Here is a 26,202-nt window from a genome sequence, read left to right as displayed (position 1 = left end):
AAGATGGACCACTCTTTTGTAGCAAATGCCTCCATTGTCTTACTCTTTCACATCACAATATATTCTATATTTATCTATTTATCTAGGCATATTAGAAGAGATCATTTCAATTACACAGGTAAAGATCTAAGGAACTCCATTGATTATATTCTTCACCTTACTGGCATAATTAAGATCAGCGTTTGGCATTCTCTGTACAGGAAAATGAACATTTTGATTAAACAGCAATTGTAGTAATTTCTAGCCAGAAATAGCATAAAAATGTCAATATTTGTGCTGGTACAAATGTTATACCTACTGATTTAGGTGCTTGCTATTTAAATCCTATCAAGTCCCCTCTCTGATAGCCCACATTACCTCATCAAAGTCTGCAATAATTTCATTCAGCAAACGCAGACACTCTACTCCTTGGTTATTCATTTCAGTCTGAGAATAGAAGTCAGCAAATCCAGGGATGGAAGCAAACATCACGCCAACAGCATCATAGGACTGAGAGTACAATTCCTAAAGGAACAACAGAAGAAAACCATAAATTGTAGTGGAAATTTATACCATTAGGAGTGATGGCCGGGGATAAGAAATGAATTGTCTGCAGATAACCACCTATGCTTCTGTAATTTTATTTACGTAGAAGTGAGTTGAAGACATGGCTTTTCTTACATATCAGTGACTACATGGATTTTCAATGAGATCACCAACTGTCACCAATATTTTCAATTCTGTCTTGAAATGCAACATTTTGACGTTTTTCTTAAAGCGTTTTTCTTTTCAATTATGTGACTGTAAAAAATTACTAATGAAAATATCTAGCTTTCCAGAAAACCTGACTCCTAAAGGCTCAAATGCCAATAAAAAGAATCCCACAGAAACAGCTCATGATTTTTAAGCCAATCTCATGATTTCTTTGAAATGATAATAGATGTGTAGATTTACTGATTATGAGGTCAAAGAAATCACTGTGAACATTTAGTCTAACCTTTTACATAAAATACAGACCAGGGGATATCTCTGAATTAATTCCTTTTTTGTACTAGAGAACTTCTTTAAAAAAAAACAATCTGATAAGGATTTAGAAATTGCTGGTGATAGGGAATTTGCCACAATTCTTGGTCATTGTGCAGGATCTCCAGGGAGGATCCACGATGGGCAGGATCCTGTGGGAGGCCAGTCTGAGGGGGAAAAGAGTCCAGAACAAGAGTCAAGGTTTCTTTGTCTTTTAAAGAAACCTTACTGAGGTTGCAAAAATGAACCATTCCAGTGTGCAGGAAGACTAGCAAGTATGGCATACCAGCTTGGCTTAGCAGGGAACTCTTCAGTGAGTTAAAATACAAATAGGAAACTTATAAAAAGTGGAAACTTGGACAAACAACTATGGAGGAGTAGAAGAGTATTGATCAAGCATGCAAGAATGAAATCCAGACACAAACTGGAGCTGAAGCACAATTGGAGTTGAAGTGAGCAAGGGGTATGAAGGATAACAAGAATGGTTTCTACAAGTATGTCAACAGCAAGAGGAAGATCAGGGAAAGTGTGGGTTCCTTACTGAATGGAGGAGGCAACCTAGTGACAGAGGATGTAGAAAAGGATGAAGTACTACACAATGCCTTTTTCACCTCAGTCTTTATAGGCAAGGTCAGCTCCCAGACTATTGCACTGGGCAGCATAATTTGGGGAAGAGGTGAGCAGCCAACAGCTATGAAAGAACAGGTTAAATACAATTTAGAAAAGTTGGATATGTACAAGTTCATGGGGCTGGATGCAATGAACCCAAGGGTGCTGAAGTAGTTGGGTGACATGACTGCAGAGCCATCGGCCATTAACTTTGAAAACTGGTGGCAATTGGGAGAGGTCCCAGATGATTGAAAAAGGGCAAATACAGTGCCCATCTTTAAAAAAGGGAAGAAGAACGATCTAGGAAACTACAGACAGGTCAGTCTCACCTCAATCCCTGGAAAAATCATGGAGCAGGTCCTCAAGGAATTCATTTCTAAGCACTTGGAGGAGAAGGTGATCAGGAACAGTCAGCATGGATTCACCAAGAGCAAGTTATGCCTGACTAAGTAGATTGCTTTCTATGATGAAATGACTGGTTCTATGGATTTGGGGAGAGCAGTGCATGCGATATACCTTGACTTTAGCATGGCTTTTGATATGATCTCCCATAACACTCTTGCAAGCAAGCTAAGGAAGTACAGTTGGATGAATGGACTGTATGATGGATAGAAAACTGGCCAGATAATCAGGCTGGAAGGGTAGTAATAAATGGCTTGATATCTAATTGGCAGCTGGTATCAAGTGAAGTGCCCTAGGGTCAGTCCTGAGGCTGTTGTTGTTCAGTGACCCAGAGTGCACCCTCAGCAAGTTTGCAGATAACACCAAGCTGGAGGGTAGGGCCAGGACTCAGTGTGACCTAGACAAATTGGAGGATTGGGCAAAAAGAAATCTCATGAGGTTCAACAAGGACAACTGCAAATCCTGCACTGAGGACAGAGCAATCCCATGCACCAGTACAAACTAGGATCAACTGATTAACAGGGCTGTGCGAGGCTTCGGACAGAGCTTTGGATCCAGAGACACTTCAGATGTTTCAGGGTCTGAAGCAGCACATCTGGGTCAAAGCGCCGGTCTCGTTCGGCTTCCCGAAGCGGTTCAGAGCCGCCTCGGAGATCCGGCCATAGGGTATAATGGGGAAACAATAAAATAGCTATAACTTTGCTGTTTTTTGTCCAATTTGGATGACATTTTCAGGGGTGGTAGACTCTGCAGAGAGGATGAAGTCTGATAAGTTTCAAGCAGATTGGTGCAGGGGTTTGGGGGAGAATGGCACCCCAAATTCTTGAAAGCAAAACTCATGTCACGTCTAGGCTTTACAACGTAGTGGGGTGAAAACTGCAGGACTGGTAGCTCTTATTGAGGACACAAAGCCTGCCAAGTTTCAAAAAGATCAGTGCAGGGGTTTGGGGGGAACTGCCCCTCAAGCTGATGACAGACAAAACTGGTGCCATGGGTGCTCATGGGACTGACTGTGTCCGTCCTGGGGCGGGAGGGGAGACACTGGGGCAGGCCTGGCTGCTAAGCTGCTGTGGTCCCAGTTACCAATCAATCACTCAGGATTCACTCAGGGACCAGGGACTCGGGGACCAGATCAATACACAGGACCTAGCTACTACATAACGACTTAACCAGCAGCAATTAGCACCTACAAAACCAGGCTAAGGAGAGGAAAGACTTAATACAGGCAATCAACTGCCCCAAGACCGACAGTCTTGGCACGAGTTTTGCCCGTCAGCAGCTAGGGGTGCAGGGCCCCACAACCCCCCTGCACCGATCTCCTCCACAGCTGGCAGGCGTCACAGCAGAGGCCACCATCCCTGCAGCTGTCACCCCACTGCGCCTTTGCACGTGCAGTGTCACCCATGGCACCAGTTTTGCTTGTCTGCAGCTTGAGGGGCAGTTCCCCCAAACCTCTGCACTGATCTCCTTGAAACTTGGCAGGCTTTGTGGTCTCAGTAAGAGCTACCACCCCTGCAGTTTTCACCCCCTTATTTTGTAACACACAGCCATGACATGAGTTTGGCTTTCAAGAATTTGGGGTGAAGTTCCCCCCCAAGCCCCTGCACCGATCTTCTTGAAACCTGGCAGGTTCCATGCTCTCAGCAGAGGCTACCATCCCTGCATGTTTCATCCAAATCGGACAAAAAACCAACAAAGTTATAGATATTTTGTTGATTCCCCATTATACCCTATGGCCAGATCTCCGAGACAGCTCCAGGCAGAAACCCAGTCTGGAGCTCCAGATTGGATCGCGGCCATCCGAAGCGGCCAGATCCAAAGCTGGATCAGACTCACACAGGCCTACTGGTTAAGCAGCAGTCCTCTAGAAAAGGACCTTGGGGTTACAGTGTTAAATGAGCCAAATGTAAACCAACAGTGTGCCCTTCTTGAAAAAAGGCTAATGGTGTACTGGGCTGCATTAATAGGAGCATTGCCGGCAGATCAAGAGAAGCAAGTCTTTCCTTCTATTCGCACTGGTGAGGCCACATCTGGAGTACTGTGTCCAGTTTTGGGACCCCCAATACAAAGAGGATATGGATAAATTGGAGAGAGTCCAGAGGTGGGCAACAAGAATGGTAAGGGGGCTAGGGCATGTGACTTCTGAGGAGAGGCTGAGGGAAATGGGCTTATTTAGTCTGGAGAAGACTGGGAGGGGATTTTATAGAAGCCTTCAGCTACCTCAAGAGTGGTTCAAAAGAGGATGGAGCTGGACTGTTTTCAGTGGTGGGAGATGACAGAACAAGGAGCAACGGGCTCAAGTTGCAGCAAAGAAAATTTACGTTAGATATTAGGAAAAAACTCTTTCAGGGGGAGGGTAGTAAAGCACTGGGACAGGTTACCCAGAGAGGTTGTTGTGGCATCTCCATTCCTGGAGTTTTTTAAGACCTGGGTAGACAAAGCCTTGGCTGGGGTGATCTAGTTGGGGCTGGTCCTGCTTTGAGCAGGGGTTGGACTAGATGACCTCCTGAGGTCTTTTCCAACCCTCATTTTCTATGATTCTATGATTTGTTGCAACATTAAAAAATTTGCACTTTGCTTCTATTATGAATGTGTTTCATTTTGTGTTCCAGAAACTGGAACATGCTTTATCTTTGTCTGATAGACTGATGACCTCATTTGTGAAACGGTGTTGTCTGACAGGAAAGAGGTCTGGAATCAAGATTCTTTATTTCTATTATTATTTATTCTACTGGCTCAGTCTATGGCCTGAGCAAACCTCTTATCCTGTCTGTTCAGCAGTTTACTCATCGATTAAAAAAACAAAACAAAACACAGAGTTAAGGATCTTAAAATCTTAGATAGTATTAAATTCATTAATGTCTGTAATACACTAAGTCTCAGGAGCACAGCTGACTTTTCCTTCCCCCAACCTCTTCTGTGCTTCTGCAAAAACAAGTGAACCTACTACAGAGGCCAGAACTTCCTGTTTTGCATATACAAGTTCACTTATTACTTAATTAGTTTCCTAATTATCAGTGTTGAGAGCATGTGAATGAATGAGTGTGCATACACATACACATGTATATTCTCTCCCTAAGTCTTGCATATAAAACCTAATCAGCTGAATCTTTGGCTGCTTGGTCTTTCTATTTTTGGCAGGCAGCATCAAGGCAGAAATAATAAATCCAAGAAAAAATGCTTACAGTACACGTTTGAGAATTCATTTTTTGAGAGCACGGAGAATTAACTTAATAGTCAGACATGAATTACAGGATTGACTGTACTGAAATCTGCCAGACGTTAATGCCAGCCAGCTCATTCATAAATCCTTCCCAAGTATAATCACTCCAGAAAATTGCCTTACAAAAGAAGCAGAGGTGGTGGCTGAGAATACAATTTCAAGTCTATTGAATACATCAGCACTGATCCATTGGGCAGTTACTCTCAATGCTTCCACTGAAAATTATTCTAGTATTGACTATGAGCATGTGTATTTTATCTCAGTGATGGAGTAGGGTGGAGCCCATATTCTCCCAGAACCCACAGCATACAGGTGACAGGACACCATTGCCCTGCAGTGGAGTTTAGACAATTCTTCAAATGCTTTATCTTTGTTTTCTCCATTGCATACATACACATGTGCGCACACATTCTGCTGAACAACTTGTTTTTCCTAGCAGTTGAATTTTTGCAGTGTATGAAATTCTTCAACAGGCTGAAGCACCTTCCTGTGTAGTAGCACTTTCCTACCTATATTTTAAACACATATTTTTGAACAAAATGATTTCCTGTCATTTTCGATCTCTATTTCCAAAAAAGAGGAGTCAGAAACGCATTCCACTATGACATAAATAGCCTTCTTGTTGTTGGACTCTTGAATCTAGAAACTGGTTCTTGCAAGGCAGTTCAAAAACTGGCTAGATAGCCAAATCCTAATTTTGTTTGACTGTAGAACATACTCAGCTTGGCCCTTATTAATGCTATTTTGAACATTTAACTTATTCACGGTCACGCCACTTTCAGAAATACATGCTGGGATTTCCTTCGTCCCTTGTCTTTTGAGATCCACATCAAGAATCTGAGGCATCCATGGCCAGTAGCTTTTATTACCTTCTTGTTGTGTTTGAAAGACTTGTCCAATGCAACTCCCTCTCTAATTAAACCTAATGTTTAATATATACTTATTAATTTAATTCATACTCATTGTGATGCATTCTTGAATTAGGTGACCACATGATGCTTGTTCTAAATGGGTCATGTTTTATTTATTGCACAAGGTGGACAATTAAAAAGGGACCTGGGAGGTCTGAGTTCTGTTCCTAGCCGTACCACAGATTTCCTGTGTGATGCTGTTAGGTAACACTGTGACAATGCACATGAAGCAGAGGATTACATTAAGGTTGCAAAGGTATTTAATTAATTCTAGTTTTTCCCATCTTTCGACTACTGGACTTTATAACATTAAGGTTATCTGCATGTTGTAAGTGCCAAATATAAGCCATAACTCCATAATTCTAGCAACCACCCAAAGCACACCCCCCACCACCTTTTTTTAACTGTTAGGAAAAAAAAATATCACAAACAAAACTGATACGTACTTCATTATCTCGATCCTTCTCCAAGAAGTGACGGGCAACGTGACTTGGTAGAATATTTCGTAGCATATTTTCATTGTGCTCCCTTAACTCCTTCATTTCATTGATTTCTTCTTTTGCTTGAACACGCCACAGAAAGTCCAGCCTGGCTGTGTATTCGAGCTGTGGGTACCAAGAAAGGCAAACATTAAAACCTGACAAGAGAAGCCTTGACATCATGTTGTCATCATGGAAGCCTGTCGCTAGTATCTAAATTACTTCAGTACTGTAGACAATGGCACTTTGACTCCTAAATAATTTGCTTTCACTGTCAAAAAAAAAAAAATCAGCATTTTGCTACATACTGCAAGAATCTCAAAGGAATCTAGGGCTTAATAATGCCTGTCATCTCACTATTTCGTATTCAGTGGCTGGAAAATGTCAGTAAGTTATTTTCCCTTGAAACACCTCTGCATTCGTTATAGGATGACATTATGGAGTCAGGCATGAGATCAAGTAGCAGGCAAGGATGTTAGGCTAATATCATCTGCTTCTCACTCCTGAAATCAGAATATATGTTCTCTTCTTTATGACTGTTTTCAGATTAAATGAATTGCACACAAAAGCAAAGTGAAGGTGAATCAGGATACTCTAGAGAGAGAGGTAATTTACCTCTCAATGATAAGTGTCCTTCTCTCAGCAAAAGCAAGTTTAAAAGCTCAACATGCTTCAAGGAGGGCTTTCAAGTTTGTGATGACGGAAGTGAGATGCTTCTGCCAGGGCAAGCAGGCATTTCCTTTTGAAATCTTAGGTAGACTAGTGGGAGATTAACTTGTGCCTCTGTGGCTCACGGGGCATCGTGTTCTGCTTCCCAGGTCTGCAAAACTCAATTTCCTATTTCAATTGTATGAGCACTTAGGACTCCAGTCATGGGCCATGCCCCGGTTGTGTTAGGGGCGGTACAGACACAGAATAAGCAGCGTACAATGTACTTATTAGAAAAGAGGCAAGAGATGGATTCAGACAGAGGCAACTCAAGGAAACAATGCCAGTTGCCTCATTAGTGGAGATATCTGCACATAGGCTGCATCGGTTTTGTCAAGTTTTTATATGCCTGTCACATTCAAGGAGACTTTTAATGAGGTATTGGAAGGAAGACGATGAAGTTGCTTAAATTCTTTTAGGGCTTCAGGACAGGTGCCTGATTAAACTATGGGGGTATTGAAAATAATGGGGCTATACCTATATATGGATGCTCGAAAGGTAACACAAGAGAAAGAAAAGAACAATTTCTGATGTTTGGGATGATAAGACAACAAGCAGCAGCCCAACAACTGGAATGGGAACACATTCAATAAGCAAACAACACATTTTTTAACTGAGAAGTCAGTCAAATGGCTTGCCAGCAAACACAGCCAAGGTTTCATCACTAGAAATATTTGGGAGCAAAGAAGACAAGACACTTGGCAGGTGTGTTAAAGAATAAATTCTCTGTTGGTGTGGAAGGGAGAACGAGGTACTGAAACTGCATCTGCCTGGTGGTTCATCCAGTCTAGTATCATGTCAGCAGGAGCTGTGGCACACGGACCTTTACAGGATAACTTAACTCAGCAGGAGCCAACCTTTGGCAGGGATGCTACAATTTAGCCCTGCGCCCTCTCCAAGTGCCATTCCAATCCCTTTCTGCTCCCCAACCTTTTGCTGCGCTTTCTGTTCCCTACTTTGTGCTCTCTGCCCCATTTCCTGCTCTGCTTTCTGTTTCCTGCCTTGTTCTCCCTGCCTGATTTCCAGCTCTTCCTTCTTCTTCGTGCCCTGCCTACTGCTATGCTGTCTGTCCTTTCCCTTATCTGTTGCGTGCCACAAACAGTGGCTGCTCATGCCACTTGTGGCACTCGTGCTTCAGATTAGCCATCCTTGATTTAGCCCCAGGGATGGGGGGGCTCTACTAACTCCCAAAAGCTAGAAATAGGCTTAACCTTCGAAACATAAAGCACAAAGACAGACTCTCCAAAACTTGTCTTTTATTTTTGCAATAGGTTTTTTTTTAGGTTTTTTATGACTGGCTGTTGTTGTCCATGATACAAATGTCTAATCTTTTTTTGTACCTTGCTTCACTTTCAGTGTCTGTTGTAGCTTATGTCAAGGAGTCCCATAAGCTAATTGGGCCCTGTTGGAAAAGGTATTTCTTTTCATTAGCTTTTCATCTGCCTTCTTTCAATCTCTTTAACTGACCCCTTGTCCTTGCATTATGAGACAGGTGAATACAAGATCCTGATTCAATTTTCCTGCCCTAGCAGGATGAAGAAAACTGTATCCTCTATGTGAAGGTGGAAAAGGCATGAATACCTCAGATCACTGCGGGCAAGTTCTGAGCCATCATTTGGTACTTTTATTTTATACAATAGAATGAAAACAAATTAAAAAAAGAGAACAAAACAAAAAAACCTCACTATACAAAAATTTAGCCCTGGTGGAAAATAATTACCAATGCTGGGATCATTTTAAAATGGGACTCTGAATACAGCCCAGAAGCTCAGTAGCTAATCTTTATATGTAGGCCCGAAACCATGTTGAATCATTTCTACACTTGCCACTCAAATTCTGTGTTATTTCTTTGTTTTCCTGGCAAACAACTTCTTCCAGTATTTTACCCCAGGGATGACCATATGTCACTTTTGGGGTTAAAGCAGGCTCTATGAACAGTTTACAAAGGGACATTTTTAATGAAAGATCCCTTATCAAAGCAACACAGATTTTTAAAATAACTAGAAATTCAGGTCATTCTCATCTGTGAGCAACTGGAATGGCCACAGTGAGGTGTCAATAGAAAACACTAGTTTCAAGAGCTGCATCACAGCCCATCTGGCTTTCTGGCCCTGCCATGCAATTCCTAGAATCAGGGTTATGTTGAATAGCAAGTAAAGAAAAGAGAATAGGTATACTTCAGGGAAAGCTCAATAGCCCAAATGAACAGGAATATCACCACACGCAGTGCAAGCATGGGGCACTAAAGCACATGGTTCAACTCAGAATATTTCAATTTGAGTTTAGTTTTGTGAGGAGGCATTTAGGAATGACATCTCTTGAGCATACTCTTCCCCCAAAGGAAGCAATCACATCATGGAGTTAAACACATGCTAAAGACAGGGCACTTGCAAAGTTTTCTCTCCCTTCTCGCTGCACTCTTGGTCTCAGGCCTACAACTTTCCCTTGAGCAGTGGAAAGACTCAGTAGGAAGCACCCATTCCTAGAGGATTACCCTGCACTCTTACATCAAGGGGGCTGCTAACACTGCCCTGCATTTAAATTCCTCTCTCCTTTTCCCCTCAGTTTTCCATGCTCTCTGGCATCTGAGATGATCTCCGCTTTTTCCTTTGCTCACATCCTGTCTTTCTTTCGCTTTTGCTCCCAAACAATGTTCATCCCTGCAGTTAATTAAAGGCTATGCTCCAGGAACATTGATGTTTCAGAAGTGGGAGGATGGGAAATGCAGCTGTATTACTGGCCATTAGTCCGTATGTATGCATGTGCTCTTGTTAGTGTAGGTATGTCTACCCAGCAAATTCACAGGTTAGTTTATTCTGCTTCTTAATTATATTTTATATCTTTTGCCGAGTCTCTTGCTACGTTGACTGAGTATGATGGCATGCTACTGGTACACACGCTACAGTCATTACTACAATGCAGTCATACTACCCTGCAGTCATAAATCGTTCAGGGTTCAGTTTCCTTGCACCCTGACTAACAAAAGTCTTTTCTTATCAGTGTACTCTACAGCAACATATACTGTGATAAAAGATGGGCATGCTCTTTCTCCACACTGCAGGGCATTTTAAATCATGAACACTTATTAGTACGGGATTTCCTTCCTATGTCTGTGTATGTATACAAATGTATCTAATATAGAGTTTACTACATGTACTCATGAAAAGCTATCTAGAGACACTGGGTCAAAGCCAGCAACTAGCAACAAAAAATGAATCTAGCCTACAACAGTAAAACCTTCCATGAACTAAAGAAACAGCAACAGTGACTGGCCTCAGCTTTATAAGGACTCCTTTTTGGCCTAATTAAGGTGGAGTAATAAGTGAACTTAGTTCAGCTGTAGGCTGTTTGGTATCTGCTCCTGGTTAATAAAAGCCTCAGTTTAGCAGCACAGGAAATGCATTAAATTTAACATTAGAGGATGCATTATTTGGGGAGTAAGTGCCTGGGAGCATTTCCTAGAGAAATACATTTACAGCATTATATTTTTGGTGAGTTTTAAAGGATTTTTATACATTTATGCAATTTGAGACTTTTAATTTTTTTTTTGTGAACTAAACACTTCAGCACAGAATAGACATAGCTCTGGGCTTACCTGAAAGGCTAAAGTACCTTGTTTTGTATGTCATGGCTGGTGGGGAGAGGGCAGAGTATTTTTGCAAATGAAAACCAAACTTAATACTTTTAGAATATGATCTTCAAGTTATTTTTATGTTAAATTGAGTTGCTAGCATAGAAAATATCTGGTTTAGATGGATGTTGCACACTGCTAATGGAACTATTTGTAATCAGAGGTATAGCATGACAGATTCTCTAGACTGCTTGGCTACAATGCAGATGGATTTGAAAGAAAACACCAACTTCCTGTGACTGGACAGCTTCACTCGATTTAGATTTTTATCAAGATTTTAACATAAAATCCTGGATGTGCAAAATAAGGTTGTAGACTTAAATAAAACTTTGCCAGGCTGTATAAAGCATGGAAAAAAGATAACTGTCATGATATGGAAGGTCCTTTATCTTGTCTTAACTTTGACTAGTAAATCATCCTAGAAGAAGGCCAATTTCACTACAGGAAGTATCTGCAGTATGTAGGGAGCTTGGTGATATACCATTGATAGTGTAACCAAGGAAAATATTTCTCCCTGCAATAGAGACTTCTGTATTTTGCTTCTCTTGTGCACACAACCCCTATAAAATGCTTGTTCTAGATGGTGCAAGTTAGAGCTCTGTTTGTGCCATGGTTGCACTGGCCTGTGAGTGCCTTGACTTGATTCTCCGTAGGGCCAGCCAGAATCATGGGCTACAGCGCTGCGTTGCTTCTTCCTGGAAGCAACTCTCTGGACTCAGATTAAAAGCAGCCAGAGTGGTGCTTTCCTCACCTGCAGAAAAGAATACACTGCAGCCTTTAAGAGCTGTGGCAAATTACACCTGCCTCCACCAGCCTGACCGGGGAGGCACTGCACTGAGACAAAACAACTAAGGGCTTGTTGGAGCTTAGGAGCATGGGTAAAAACAGTCTGCCAACTCATCCAGCAGTGCAGCCATGATGTGTCCAGTACACTCTTGCTCCAGGCAGTAAGTCCCAGAAATGAGGCCACTGTGGAGTGACCCTGGGTATGCACCCAGTGCCACTCTCAGACAAGTTTACTGGTATGTGCTCAGGGCCAATCTAAGATGGATGCTGTCCCAGGGGGATGAGAAAGGGGCGGGAGACCCCTCCCCCAGTGCGGGTTGTGGCAGAGACACACACTGCGATGCCGAGAAGAAAAGCCCTGAGAACAGGACAAATTTACCTGCAGGCACAGCTGGGCTGGATGAGCCCCAGAAGGATGGAGTGCCTGCGTGGTTCACCAGCCACTTCTCTCTGCAGCTGGGACCAGTGCATACTGACGATGTCATTGGGGAACTCCGGCCAGCAGGGATAAAAGCCAGCGGTGGGAAGGTGGTGGGGGAGAGTGTAGTGGAGGAGCTGTGGGACTTCCCCACCGGGAGGGACGGAGGCCCTGGACGTGGCCAAGGAGGGGGGCCAAAGAGGGACCCAGCCAGAGGGTCCAAGGCCAGATTTAAAGGGCCGCACCACCCTGGACAGTGAGGGAGTTGGCCAGGGGGAGGACACTGAGGGACGGTGAAACTGGTAGATGCAGGACACGTGAGTGAGGAGTGGGTAGAGGCCCCTTAAAGAACCAAAAGTCCATGAGTTAAACTTTAGTTACCCCAAAATCCTCCTCCAGGGTCAGAGGGGAGGCCATAGGGCAGATGCTGAGAGTGAATGGGCTGGGACCACTCAGAAGAGCCCAACACCGAGAGGCTAGGCCCACCAGTAAGACCATCACCCCATCCTGGGCAAACCTGGGTGGTGGGAAAGAAGACTGTTGCGAGCCCTAAGGCCCAGAGAGGGAGGAGGAAACTACATCAAGGCAGGGCTGAATTGCCCATTGTTTGGTGGTGCCAATAGGTTGGTGCATGGCTAGGGTGTAGGGGAGGTGGGGCCCCAGGAAAGCCTGCTAGAGAGGATGCCCAGAGTGTTCCCCATGACAGAAGGAAACCCTACTACTAAACAGAACACCTCAGATGTGGCAAGCAAGTAGCGGGGTATCCTCCATGGAGAACGTGACACCGTGCTATGACAAACAGAGCCACCCACGCAGCAGACCCCTAGCACGTGCTTTAGGGCCACAAGGGAGAGGCTCCACAGGAGTCAGGCAGGCACAGATGCATTGCCTCCTTTCCAGGACTGGCATAAGTACACCAGGAGCCAAGGGTTGGAGGGTGCTCAGAACTGGCGTGAGGAAAGCAGGAGCCAAGAGCTGGAGGGTGCTTTTTTTTGGTGGCATTTCTTGAATCTTTATAGATAAGCTCTACCTTTTTCCCCTGAAGCCCTGTTCCTCCACACTGTCCCAGTGCAGCTGTAATGAAATCTACACCAAAAGTTAACCCTGCCTAGCTAGGACAGCTCTAGGGGCTCGATCTTCCAGTGTTTATTCACAAAAGAAAGCAGGTGACGTTAGTTGGATATTTTCTTTATGGGCCTGTGCTGTCCTGGGAAATTACTCTTGTCCAACCCTGAGAAGTTTGTACTTCATTAGAGACGGACGTATCCCTGGGAAGGCTTTCCAACACCTGGATAAGGTTAGGGGTTTGCAAGATCCACAAGTAGGGAGGGGTTCAGGTTCTGGTTATGAAATTCAAAGGCATCCCAGGTAGAAAGGCTGTACCAGGGGAAGAAGGGTTCCAGCATAGGAGATGGGGGACCTGTATTCAAGTTCCTGCCCTATCATGGACAATGTGACCATGGCCAAGTTACTTGGCATCTCTGCAGTGCTTCTTCCTTATCTGTAAGCTGTGGATCCCAGCACTTCCCTATCCCACAAGGCTGTTACACAGACAGTGAAACATTCATATACCATGTTAATGAGAGCCATATATGATCCTAAGATGCATAATTTCACATTTATTCTTTCTCATTTTATTAACAGCTTTGTAATGTGGTTCTTAAGAATCACAAAATCTATGCAGTGGGCCTTCCTTAATCAGCATTTGCTTATAGCTAATTAAATTATTAAAGGTCAGATGCTCAACTGGATAAAAAATATTTGCTCCAAATGGCAGCTGATATTTTGAAAGTAATTATTGCCATGTCTTGCAATTCCAAGTTGTAAAGTGAACAGTTAAAGTAAAGGTTACGCTTACTTGTTGGCCATGATAAAATACGGCTAACAGGAACATTGCCATCAGTAGCAAAGATGCCTCCTTTGTGCCCAGGAAGTCTGTGCTGGAAAAAAAAAATCAAAATATAATGATTATTGATCTGCCAATGTTTGCTGTAATCACAGAGGGTTTTAAGTTAGTAACCATAGCCTTTCCAGAGCTGATTACAAACAAAATTGTGTCTGAAAATATAACTAATAATAATTAGCTCTAAAGGGACAAGACTATAATTAAAATATTTATTTTCTGCAGACCTGTGCATGTAATGATTAAAGTGTGGCCTCTGATAATCACTCTGAAGTGATTGTTTCTCAGATGGTTATCATAGTGGCAGTGAAAAGTAATGAGAGGAACTGCCTTTACTGAGGCATATGTGCTTCATTCCCAAACCAAGCTTGAGAGCTGTGCCTCAGGATTATCTGCTCCATTAGAATTTACCTACCGAAGAAGCTTCTGAGATTGATGAGTATTGTTCTACAGTTGATAAGTTCAGGGACAAATTAACTGCATAACTCGCCTAAAGTATCAACAAGTCAGCTGCAAAGTGAAGAACAGCACCCAGGATTTGTGACTTTGCCTCTACTCTGTCCCTTGAGTTGGTGATATGTTCAATGCCAAAAGGCCATTTGGTTAGATTATGCCCTATACCTTTATAGTCACTGTCTATGAATATTTATGTGAAAAGGTTTTGCTTACACAGCTATCTGTGGGTTGTCTATTCTTCATTCCTTTAACTAAAAGTGGAGAAATACATTAACTTAGGAAGAAAACAGAATCCATTTACCATTTCTTATTCTCCTGAAGTTTCAACTCGCCCAGTAAGGAATTGGAAATGATATCAGAGGATTTAAGTGACTAGACTTGAAATCATGAATAACAAATGGTGAGATAAGAGTGAGATAGTTAAGTGATTAGTTTATGTACAGTCCAAATGGATATTTGTTCATCTATTATAAGTAAATTATCAAAAATGGAGTTATATTCATAAGGGAGATAAATGTGTTGAGTAACTAATTCATGAAGATGCTTCTACCACATCTTTCAACCTATCTGTTTGTTCATTCTATGTTATTTTTAAAGTGGCTAGAGAACAAATGTAGCTAGAGCTCTCTTCATATGCTACAGCCCTGTAAAACCACCAAAACCTTTTTCAGTGACAGCAGAATCTTTTTAACTTCATAAAAGATCACTGTATCGGGAAACTTCAATGCTTCCACTAAATGAATGAAAATCCATCCTTTTGGTAATAATTCCTTCTGGTAAAATTATGGATTTTTTGCAGTGCTTTAAATAAATTACATTTTTCTTATGCATAAGTGTCTCCTCAGATGTGCCCTCTTAATGACTGCTGTTGTGCATCCATTATTATCTTATCACTATCATTCATGGTTAAGATCACCTCAAGATTGCAAGGAAAACTAGTTTTTACTGGAGGTCCTTGGTTTTAAGTCCTAAAACTAAGCCTTTTTTTTTTTTTGTATACATCAGCTGAGCTACATTAGTAATAGTATTTGAATATTCCTCTTCACTAGGCTAGATATGAACAAAGACAACGAAGACATATTAATAAAATAATAGATGCTCCAAACTTCTCATTATTACTGATGGTAATGCAAGCTAACTTAGTATTATTAATGTGGTACCTAGAAGCTTTATTCAAGAACCTCATTGTGGTTGGTAATATAAAAACACAGAACACAAGGATGGCTCTTGCTCCAAAGACCTGACAATCTACGTATAAGACAGGACACAGCCGGCAGTCAGAGGCAGATGGGGGAACATAAAGGAAGCATGAGAGCGTTGGTCAGCACAAGGCACTGCTCTCGGCACAGCAGCTGCCCAACTTGTCAAGTTCTCCGTAACCGTTGGCAAGAAGAATTTTAATGAGAGCTTTGAAGGAGGATAACGAGGTAGCTTCGTAGGTGCTTATGGGACTTCCTCCCAAGCATGAGCAGTGCCGTAGAAAGGATAAAGGTGCTTGTTGGAAAATCTAAAATGCAGATGATGAAAGCTGTTCTCCTGAGCTGACCAGAGGCAACTTTCTGATAGTGACTGAGAGATGATAGAAAGCATGGTTGGGAAGCAAAGACAGGTAATTTATATTTGATCTGATAGAGGAAAAGGAAATAGTGAAGGGATAAGTAAAAAGTAGTAACACGGTCAGAACGACAAGTGGGAAAAATGATCTTTGCAGAAGCATGCTGGATGCTATGAACAGGGCAGGATGACATTAGTCAGGGCTGAGAGAGAGCTGTTGCAGTAACTGAGATGTATGATGAGAGCTTGGACAAGAGTTGCAGCTGGTTATATCTTAGAAACGTTATGTAGAAAGAACTGGCAACATTTAGGGATATCCTAAATGAGAGGACCCGAAGAGAGGACTGAATCCAAGATGACAGACAGCTTCCAGATGGCCAAGCAGGATGGTAATGTTGTCCAGAGTGTTCAAAGAAGAAGGTGGGGGAGATCTTGGGAGAAAGTTTAGGAATTCTTGTTTAGCCAAGTAGAGCTTCAGCTGATGGACAGACATCCACCAGGGGATAGCAGAGAAGCAAACCTTTTGGGGAGCGGTAGAGCTGAACAATGGCTATAGGCCAAACAGGAAAGTGAGGACATAAGGATCATCAACATACAGGTTCAAGTGAGAAGTGGGTGGGAAACAATTTTCCTGCCTGGTGGAAAATTTCAAGAGTTCAAAAATGTTCCTGTTCCACATCAGGATGAAACAAAGTCTTTTTGGGAGAGAAACAACCCACATTACCTAACTGCACAATAGCTATGGCAACAGCCTCTGAGGCCTAGGGGCAAGACTGCTTTGACTGATTCATACCAGGGACCTGAATCTCGGGCTGCCCCCATCCAATTAGAGACCAACTCCAGCATCATCGATAACATGGATGTGAGAGACTGAAGTTCAAGTCCACGGGATAAATTAAGCAGAACATGGATTTGAATGTGGATTTCCAGTATCCCAACAGAACGCCCTCATGATTGTTCATTAGTTATTATGAGGTAGGCTTCTATTTGCCCCTCTCACTTTTTTTCATGGAAATTGTTAACAGGTCTTGGTTTCATCCCAATGTGGAATGAGAGAATTTTTTATTTCTTGAGAAGCTTCACAGGGTGGGAAAAAAACATTTTCTATCATGTTCTAATAGCAAAACATTTAAACGTGATCCTATTTTGTCGGAGCTCCTTGCTGCTCATGGTTAATTTACTTAGTGACAGTTAAATTTCCTTTATGCCTTGTGTCATTATCTTCTGCCCTCTGCTATGCATGTTCTATATGTCATATCATTAAACATTATGGATATAAATAGCTTTTGAAACAAAGTGCATCCTGTACCATTTCATTTCTAGACAAGGCAGTACCTCACTGCTGCAGGAAGCATCTCATTAACTAGAAACATTAGATGTGGATGCAGGGCAGGCTTATTATGGATCTCCTAAATGGAAAAATAAAGATGTAGCTGTTCTGATGTGTGAATTCTTTCTACTTCCGATCTCTAATGAGCAACACTGTGTTTGGTTAGTATTCTGTGCAACTTTGGCCATAGGCATGGCTTGCAGAATACACATATGCTCAGACATATGGGTGGCTGAATTTTTTTCCACTGATTCAAGGTCAAGTAGCTTAGTTTGGCCCTTATGGCAGGGGGGAGTGGAGTGGGGGATGCTCTCAAGGTACTTTGCAGTTGGTGTAGTAGTTTTAATGCTTCTATCTCCATGCTCTATAAGGGCTCCAAACTGGTGGATCTTCAGTTTTTTGGATGCCCTTTCCTTTATCCCTTTGTGACCTGGCACAGTGATTACTTCAAATCACTACATTCCATTATCTCTAAATTAAATATTACATACCACAGCTTCTAAGGTGTAATCATGGTCACAGCTTCAGTGCTAGTAGGTAAAATCCTGGCCCCATTGAGTAAATAGCTAAACTCCCAACAACTGTCTAAGGACCAGAATTTCAGTCAATATTTGTGGCTCTCTTGGGGATAGAAGAGAGTGCTGGGTATCTTACTGGGAAAATAGTTTGATTGTTCCAGGGGTCCTACTTTACAAAAGAAGCATAACTTTTCCATTACGAGTGCACTGAATTCACATATAAATAGCCACTTCCTGAGCATCACTCAATGGTAGAGAATTGTCTACCAAGAATGAGAATTTATTCTTAGTCAACTCTAGAGGGGCCCAGGTTTCATTTTCTTATTTTTTTTTCCAAACCTTTTGATTTCTGGAGATAAATTATTATTTTGTTAAATTCAGTTTAATACAGATGTGCTTTTTTCTACAAAGCTTTTTGTAATGTCATCCATATCCCATATACCCTCTGCTCTTAACACGTGATCTTCTATATCAACATTTCTGTCTTCCTCCTTCCCTTCCCCATATCATCGCTGTCTTCCTGGTGACTTTCACCCCACTACAGCTCCCATCAGCTGTACTTCTCCTCTTATCCTCTCCAACATGATTTCCCCATATCACCCACTATCACAGATCTAGGTACCACATTCATATCTTCCTCCCACTTTGGGCCCTCCACTTCCTTCATCTACCATACCAAGCTCTCTCACTTTCTCTGTTCATGTCATCATTCCCATTACACCTAACCTCACACCATCCCACACCTATCTTCTTTTGCTATCTCTGGGCTATTAGTTCCATATCTAAAAATAAAAACCCAGTCATTCACTGGGCATGTCTACATGTTCATTAATGCACTTTTGCTACTGAAGATTAAGCGTAATACCTCCAATATGACGTACTACATTAAGCTACCCTAATGCGCAGTAGCAAAAGTGAACATCCTTTTAGCGACACTTAATATACAGTTGACCAATTCTACTGTGCACTACTACACAGTGCAATTCTACTAGCACTGTTTTTGATGTGACGTTTTAATGTGCAGTAGAATAGGCTACTGCCCACTGTCTCTTCATATTGTTCTCCTACCAGCTCCTGGCTCTTGAAGAGCTGGAACACTTCTCTTCATGTTGTGTCTGCAGCACTGCCTTCTCCTCATCTAGTATTACACTCTTAGGCCCTCTGCCTTCTCCCACTTTCTCTCCTTTCCAAGCAGCACTGGAAGGAGAACAATTCCTCTTTGTACTCTACCTCTATGCTTACTGTCTACTCAAATCTCCCCATTAGCCTTCCTCCCAACTCAGCTGCTACCTCTCTCTCTGTTTCCACACACAGTCTCCAACACCCATCTCTGAATCATCAACTGGACTAGTCAAGAATTTTAGTTGACCCATTTTTTGTGGGAAATAGCAGCTCTCATTAAGATATAAGCTTTGGGCAGGACTAGACTAGTATATACACAAAACATTCCTGGGAATAGTTTCTCAGCTTCATAATAGATTTTCTGGTCAAAAGTGGAGAAAGAGACTTACCCTGCCATGAACCATTGCTGTGACACTCCCTCCTTACTAAATTAATATTTAATTATTAATGTAAAGTGAACTAGTTCCAGCAGGAGGTATTGAGAGAGAGCCATCTCAGAAATCCCAACAGCTTTGTGTTCTATCTTCCTCCACAAAAAGCCCATTTTGGGGCACAGTACTGCTCAATAGGAGAAATGGTGGAAAAACCTAGGCCATAAAAATAACTAGAAAGTAGACATTTTTTTCCAATTGTAATTGTTCGTACTTACTCTCCATTGTGATTAAAGTTGTCATATCGCAGGAAGAGGGAGGCATAAATGGTCTCAGTCAGCAGAGCGTAGATTGCAATCATGATGAGAAGAACTGCCAGCTTCAGGACAGAGTTGAGACGAAGGAACACTGCACAGGTCACCATTGCCAGGACACCAGTGAAGACAAAATACTGAAAGATGGGCATTAATGGTCAGCTTCAGTAGTCAGTGAAACTTTACTGCAATCAGAATTTCCAAAGTGCCTACTAATTGTGCTCTTAACTTTACAAAACCCAGTCCTATGCTTCCTACTTGGGACCTAAAAACTAGCACCCACACACAAAGTATCCTTCTAATAATATAGGCCTAAGCATTTAAGGTGGTGCTATTTTTTCACAAGTAGTATCTAGGTCCGTAAATAGGTTTCTGCAGATCTTTGGCCATGGAATTGACAGCAGGACCTGCCTACCAGTGCACACTTAATGTCTTATTTAAACAAACAAGAAAAACATTTCTAACATCACTTAGCTGCCCAGTGAGCCCAGTTTTAATAACTATGGGTGTAGTCTGCCTGAGTCTCCTGAAGCCTCAAAAATGTATTTGCCACTTATTGTCCACTTGTGGAGGGCAGTCCCCCTTGATTAAAGACATTGCACTTAATGGGCATATCTACATGAGACTTTTACTGCGTAGTTAACTAATTAACTCTGCAGTATAGTGTCACTGTTTACATGTGCGGTGTTAGGATAGAGTCAATGAATTAACTCCACCATAGGACAGTACTGCTAAACACAACTACTAGCCTATGGTGGAGTTATTTACTCCACTGCAATGCGTGTGTAGCTGCTGATGGGGCAGGCTGGGGCATGAGGGTGCTTCAGTGTGGGGGCTGCCTGCTGGCTAGCCCCAACACTGTAGCACCCTTGTGTACCAGCCAGCCCCTCCACAGCACATTGAGCTAGGTTGCAGCAGCCCTGGGCTGGCAGGCTGACCCTTGGGAAGCTCTGCCAGTCCGGGCTGCTCCACCCCGGCTCAAGGTACTGCAGTCCCTGGCACATGTGCAAATGCAGCACCCGTGAGCAATAATAAATTCCTGTGCAAATTGCACTGCAGTTGATTTACCTGCATTAACTGCACATGTAGACATGCCCAATGAGAAGAGGAGGCTTCCCTTCTTATTAAATGCTTGCTCTCCTTTAAAGAAGAAACTGAGGCCAAGAAGGAAAAGGACTAGGTTTAGGCCCCTGAGAGATGTTACATTTAAGATGTGATTAGCTCATTAATCATGTCTTAAGTAGTGACCTTGCCACATGTTCAATCAATTAATGGCATGATAAAATGAGGAATGAGCCACAAAGTTATGACATATATTTTGTGTAACAGTGTTGTGGTGAGTTTCTTATCACATCTTTAATTGAACGTGGCCCAGTTTCTGGAGCACATGGGAGTCTGTCAAGACTCCTTATGCTCCAGAGGCTGGGAGACCCTCATCTGATTGGGGCTCCAGTGGTGGGAGCCAAGCCTGTTATTTGCCGGTCTATGGTGAATCCAGGATCAAGCTACCCCTGGACTGGCAATGTGGTGCAATGGCACCTGATGCAGGATTTTATAATCATGCCTCCTGCTATGTATATCTGGCATGACAGGAAGCATGATTGTTAGGATCCTGAATCAGAACTTATTGCACCTCTACTGTCACATCTGTCGGGAGGGAAATGGGATGAGCGAGGCCAAGGAAGCCAGGTGGGCAGGAGTGGGGGAGGAACCCCTGCTCTCCTTAGGGCAGGGGTCTGAACCACCCTGCCCCGCAGTCCGCCCCCCTACCTGGGGAAGTCCTGCCACAGTGGCTGCTCTCGGGTCCCAACTCAGCTGGGCTGCAAATAGGTGAGCACATGAGCGAGCAGCCCACACTCACAGCAGCGCTGTCCCCCGGCCCTGCCCAGCCCTGCCCCACAACACCCCAGCTGATCCCCATCCCAGGCAAGAGCAGCAATGCCCCACTGCTTGGGAGGAGGTGGGCTGGGCAGTGTGGGTGGGGGGGTGCCAATCCAGCAATTTTGTTTGAATTTTCACTAGCCAGTTGGGATGCTGGGACAGCCTACAAAATCCAGGCCTGTCCTGGCCAAAATGGGATGTACAGTCACCCTATTTACAAACATAATTATGATTCCCTTAATTACCATCAGAAATTTTTAATACCCCTAGACAAATAAAGCACACTGGATCACACTGTCCAGTCCATGCGACTAGTTTAAGCCATCAAAATGCCATGAAAGCAGCCAGAGATGATCAACCACCAGATGATGACAAAAATGTAATCGCAGTTCTCTGCTACTACTTTGGCCAGCTACTCCAGACCCTTGGCCTAATTAGGTGGGGGTGTTCTATGCTCCGTCTAGGTAGGATAGGGAAGGAAAAATGTAGTGCACTTAGTTGTCCACTGGCAAATGATTCCTCAAGACGAAAATCAAGTCTGCCCCTGTGCAATATGGATTTGCACCCTGGTCTGTGGCCTTAGAATCAAATAGCCAGCAACCTGTTGCATCTATATTGTCTAAGTGAGAATCAAACCCTTTAGGGTTTGATAACATGCAGCTCTATTTTATTGATCCCTTATCATTTGATACCGGAAGCCTTATTCATGTCTCATTTTCTAAAATCATCAACTTCTCATTTTTCCTAATGATTAGTCATTTGTCAAGAATCATCTGTGTGCTGGTGATGGACAGGGGAAAACATTCTCCTGGCCTCCAGCTGCTTATGCTTGAAACAGTAATGCCAACATCTGCCACAAATACCACGGTGTAAAGAAACAATCATAATAGAGCATTAGTAACAATATGCAGCGGTTGCAGAATTTTTTAGCATACTTTTTCTTTTGCCATCTTTTTCACCTTCTGTTATCCGGTAATTTATGCTTGTCTAGAAATTAGCTGCATATCAGTGGCAACATCATGACATTGCCAAGTACCTTTGTTTTTATCTACAGATGACCAACCCATTTAGTACCGCTGATTTGTTTACTCCCAATGGAAGGACAGAGTCCATCTGCTTCAAAGGTGCAGATGGGAAGAAAACCGCAGTGGTGGATTTGCTGCACTTCTTTTTTTGGCGTGGAGGAATTTGGCTGCAACCAATTTCCATTTGATATTATATTGTATTAAAATGGGCACTCATCAAGAATTTCTAGGTGCGTTTATAATTAAGAAAAACCACAATTAGAAATCAAACCGCATAATTGACAGATGTCCGCTCAAACAGGACTCCACAGCCAATAAAAGCAATTCACACTGCATTGCCAAAGATTTCCGTCTAGCCAGGCATTTAAATAGCCCTTTCCTTTTATTTGATTTTGGTAGGTCATAAAATGTGACTAAGTATTAGTTAAACGAAGATTTTTGTGGGCAGACTGGTCTTGCAGTTGCCCTGATTCCTGTGGAGGAAGAACACTTTGTTGGCTTTCACTACAACTAAGGACTTCAAAACCTAATTGTGTCACAACCACCCCATCTGATAAAGGCTATCTGCATATGTAGCTAATTGTTAGGATAATCTAGAAGGAGGAGCTCTCAGAAGTCATGGTACCAACTGGAGAGGGTAAAAATTATTTATTATATAATACTCTATATACACTCTATATAGAGTTATAATACTCTATAATGCCGGCATGTTTGTTTTCTTTCTAACTTACCATTGCCAGAATTTCAGTGAACAGAAAGACCCAGATCTACGATGTATTTGGGCACCTAACTCCAATTCCTTTGAACTACAGGTAAGTAAGGGAAGACCTTTGTGGATCTGGAACTAAGGGTACTTTTACATGTGCCCTGGGGGTGGAAGGCAGTGCAAAGCAGCTCTGAGAGCACTATAATTGAAGTACCACAGCCTCTCGTGTATCAGTGTCCCCATGCTTAAAAATGGTGACGGGGATGCTTGAACTACAGTTCGTTGAATGTGCTTTAGTTCAAGTGCCCCCACTGTCATTTTTAAGCTGGGGGATGCTGATACATGAGACGCAGGAGGCTGGTGGAGTGCAGCAATTGCCATATTCCAGCAGACTCGACTAATCAAGTCTGCTACGATGTGTACTCGTGTACAGGTACCCCAAGATTTTAAAACATTTACAAGCAAGTTATGAAATACCTCGGGATAGGAGCAGATGTCTGTAAAAGATGCAGAGGAATTGAACGTCTGGTTCTTAAAGGGTACTGGCTTGTCAGAATCACACCATAGCTGAAGGTGGGGGGAAAAAAAGGGAAAACAAAATTAGGGCCATTGCAGTAACCTGGTGTCCAATAACTAACCAGCTTGATGGGCCTGAGGTATGGAATTCTTTTTTTATCTGACTAGTAACCTTTCTAAAAGTCCTAATAGGAAAGCCAAGGATTGAATGGGGAAAAAGATGCCCAGAAAATCTGCATATACTTTTCCACTGGTAAGTTAAGAGCAAACACATACTAGAAGACTAAGTTCACTTGCAGATATGTTTTTTCTTCCCATATAAAAGTCATGGATGTGTTTTGAGGGCATATACACTAAGATTGAGAGTACATTTCCTCTAAATATGGCCTCATTTCCCATAGCTTCAGTAGGAATTTGGTTTGTGAATTTGAAGGCCAAATCTGACTCTATGATTTTAGGTGTGACATTCAGGATGAAAGTAAATGAAGGTGTTCTTCAGGTGCATATTTCATAATATCAGGATAGATTTATCTGATACCCTTAAATAGTTTTAGAAATGGGGTTAATGGACATATATTTATTAACTTAAGTCTAAACAAAATGAAGGGGAAATTTAGCAGAGGAATTTCATGCTGGAGATTAGGAAGGACTTTCTGTCTATGAGGGGGGTCAAGCATTGGAATAGGCTATCTAGAAAAATTGTGGAATCTCCATCCTTGAAAGGTTTCAGAAGCAGACATTTCGCTGGGATGATTTAATCAGGGATGATCCTGCCTTGACTGGGGGGCTGGGTTAGATGACCTTGTGCAGGCCCTTCCAGCCCTACTTTCCTATCATCTGAATATAGAATGAAAACATTCTCTAATGATCTCTGATCTTGAAAATTAAGTGAGGAGTTTCTTGTCCCGTATATTAATCCAATCTGGATATTTATGACAAGTCATTTTACCAGACTCAATACTTATAGATTTGATTCTCTGCCGTTCCATCAAACAGTTAGTTTGTTTAATGAGGTCCAATTTTTTCTAATTGCATTCTAATTAGGGTTGAATTTGCAATTGCTTATTTGTTCTTTTAATAACTGTCTTGTCTCAGCAATATAGTACTATTCTCTAGGTTATTTGTATGATTCTCAGTGGCAATTGAGAGTTAATGACCTTTGCATATGAACTCTGCTTAGAATGCCTCTAGCTGCAATACAGAGTCTTTAAAACTATTTTAGATATCATGTTAAACACCCTTTAAACTCAGAGGTTGTATCCTTATGCTCAGCTAAGGGTGGCTGAACCAGTTTGAAGAACCATTAGACCTGCTTGGCCTTCTGATGAACATATGAACCAATACATAAACATTTCTGGAAGTTGAAATACTAGTCATATGTGATCAGTATGGTGATTAAAATAGTGCCATATTCATGATATGACTCGAAACATTGTGGATGAAATCTTAGCCCCGTTGAAATCAATGTGCATTTTGTTATTTTTGCTAATAGTAATAATCAGTGGTTACATGTTTCTTTCTGCCACTGACCTTCCTACCACTAGAAGCAGGATACCACACTGAAATGGAAAAAATTCATTTTTCTATCAGAGGTAAAACTAAAAGCATGCTGATAACCCAAGCTCAGTCACAGTACGATGACAACAGCAAAGCTCAATGCAATTAAACACCTATTAGCACAGGGGTGGGCAATTATGTCAGGTGGAGGGTCACTTACTGAGCTTTGACAAGCCATCGAGGGCTGCATGACAGGCAGCCAGGGCAAGATAAATATTAATTTTCTAAATTTTGTAGGTGCCCTGCAGGCCGGATAGATTGGCCTGGTGGGCCGCACTGGCCCACGAGCCGCATTTTGCCCACCCCTGTATTAGCAGAAACCTCGTTATGCAAACGCTTGATTAGCCTCTAGGTTGGACTTCAATGCACAAGACTTTTTTTTGTTGTTGTTCTTTTTCCCTCCATTTGATAATATTTCCTTATCTGAAGGCCTGGTGGAAAATACTAGATTGGGAAAAGTATTGAATGGTGGGGCATTTATTATTATTTGGGTTTTTCTGGGGTGGGGGGTTGGGGTTTTTTTTGGTTTTTTTGGAAAGTGCCTTCAAGCCCTTAGACCATAAAACTTAAGAAGTGCCATAATGGATCAGACCAGTGGTCCAGCTAGCCCAGTAGCCTATCTTTAACAGTGGCAGAAGTGGATGCTTTAGAGGGAGAGTGTATGTACAGGGCATGTTTAGTGTAATTCATCCTCCGCAATACTCTCCCTGGCATCCACCATCACTAGTTTAGAGGTGCTATAGGATGCACCCTTGACTGTTCTGTTTAATAGCACTGAAT

The 26,202-nt window shown here is 42.4% G+C and overlaps 1 protein-coding gene across 1 annotated transcript in view; it reads right to left on the bottom strand.

Moving 5' to 3' along the window:
• ADCY8 (adenylate cyclase 8) overlaps window positions 1-26,202 on the bottom strand; it is a 194,092-nt gene that overhangs the window by 11,619 nt on the left and 156,271 nt on the right. Inside the window, 5 exon segments of the mRNA XM_014611460.3 lie at window positions 358-504; window positions 6,594-6,752; window positions 14,028-14,109; window positions 19,702-19,874; window positions 23,827-23,916. Coding sequence (XP_014466946.2) covers window positions 358-504; window positions 6,594-6,752; window positions 14,028-14,109; window positions 19,702-19,874; window positions 23,827-23,916 — 651 coding nt within the window.

This window comes from Alligator mississippiensis, chromosome 3, assembly GCF_030867095.1.
Source record: "Alligator mississippiensis isolate rAllMis1 chromosome 3, rAllMis1, whole genome shotgun sequence".
NCBI lineage: Eukaryota > Metazoa > Chordata > Crocodylia > Alligatoridae > Alligator > Alligator mississippiensis.
The sequence above is the reverse complement of the archived record's forward strand: the minus strand, read 5'-3'. Positions and strand labels throughout refer to the sequence as shown.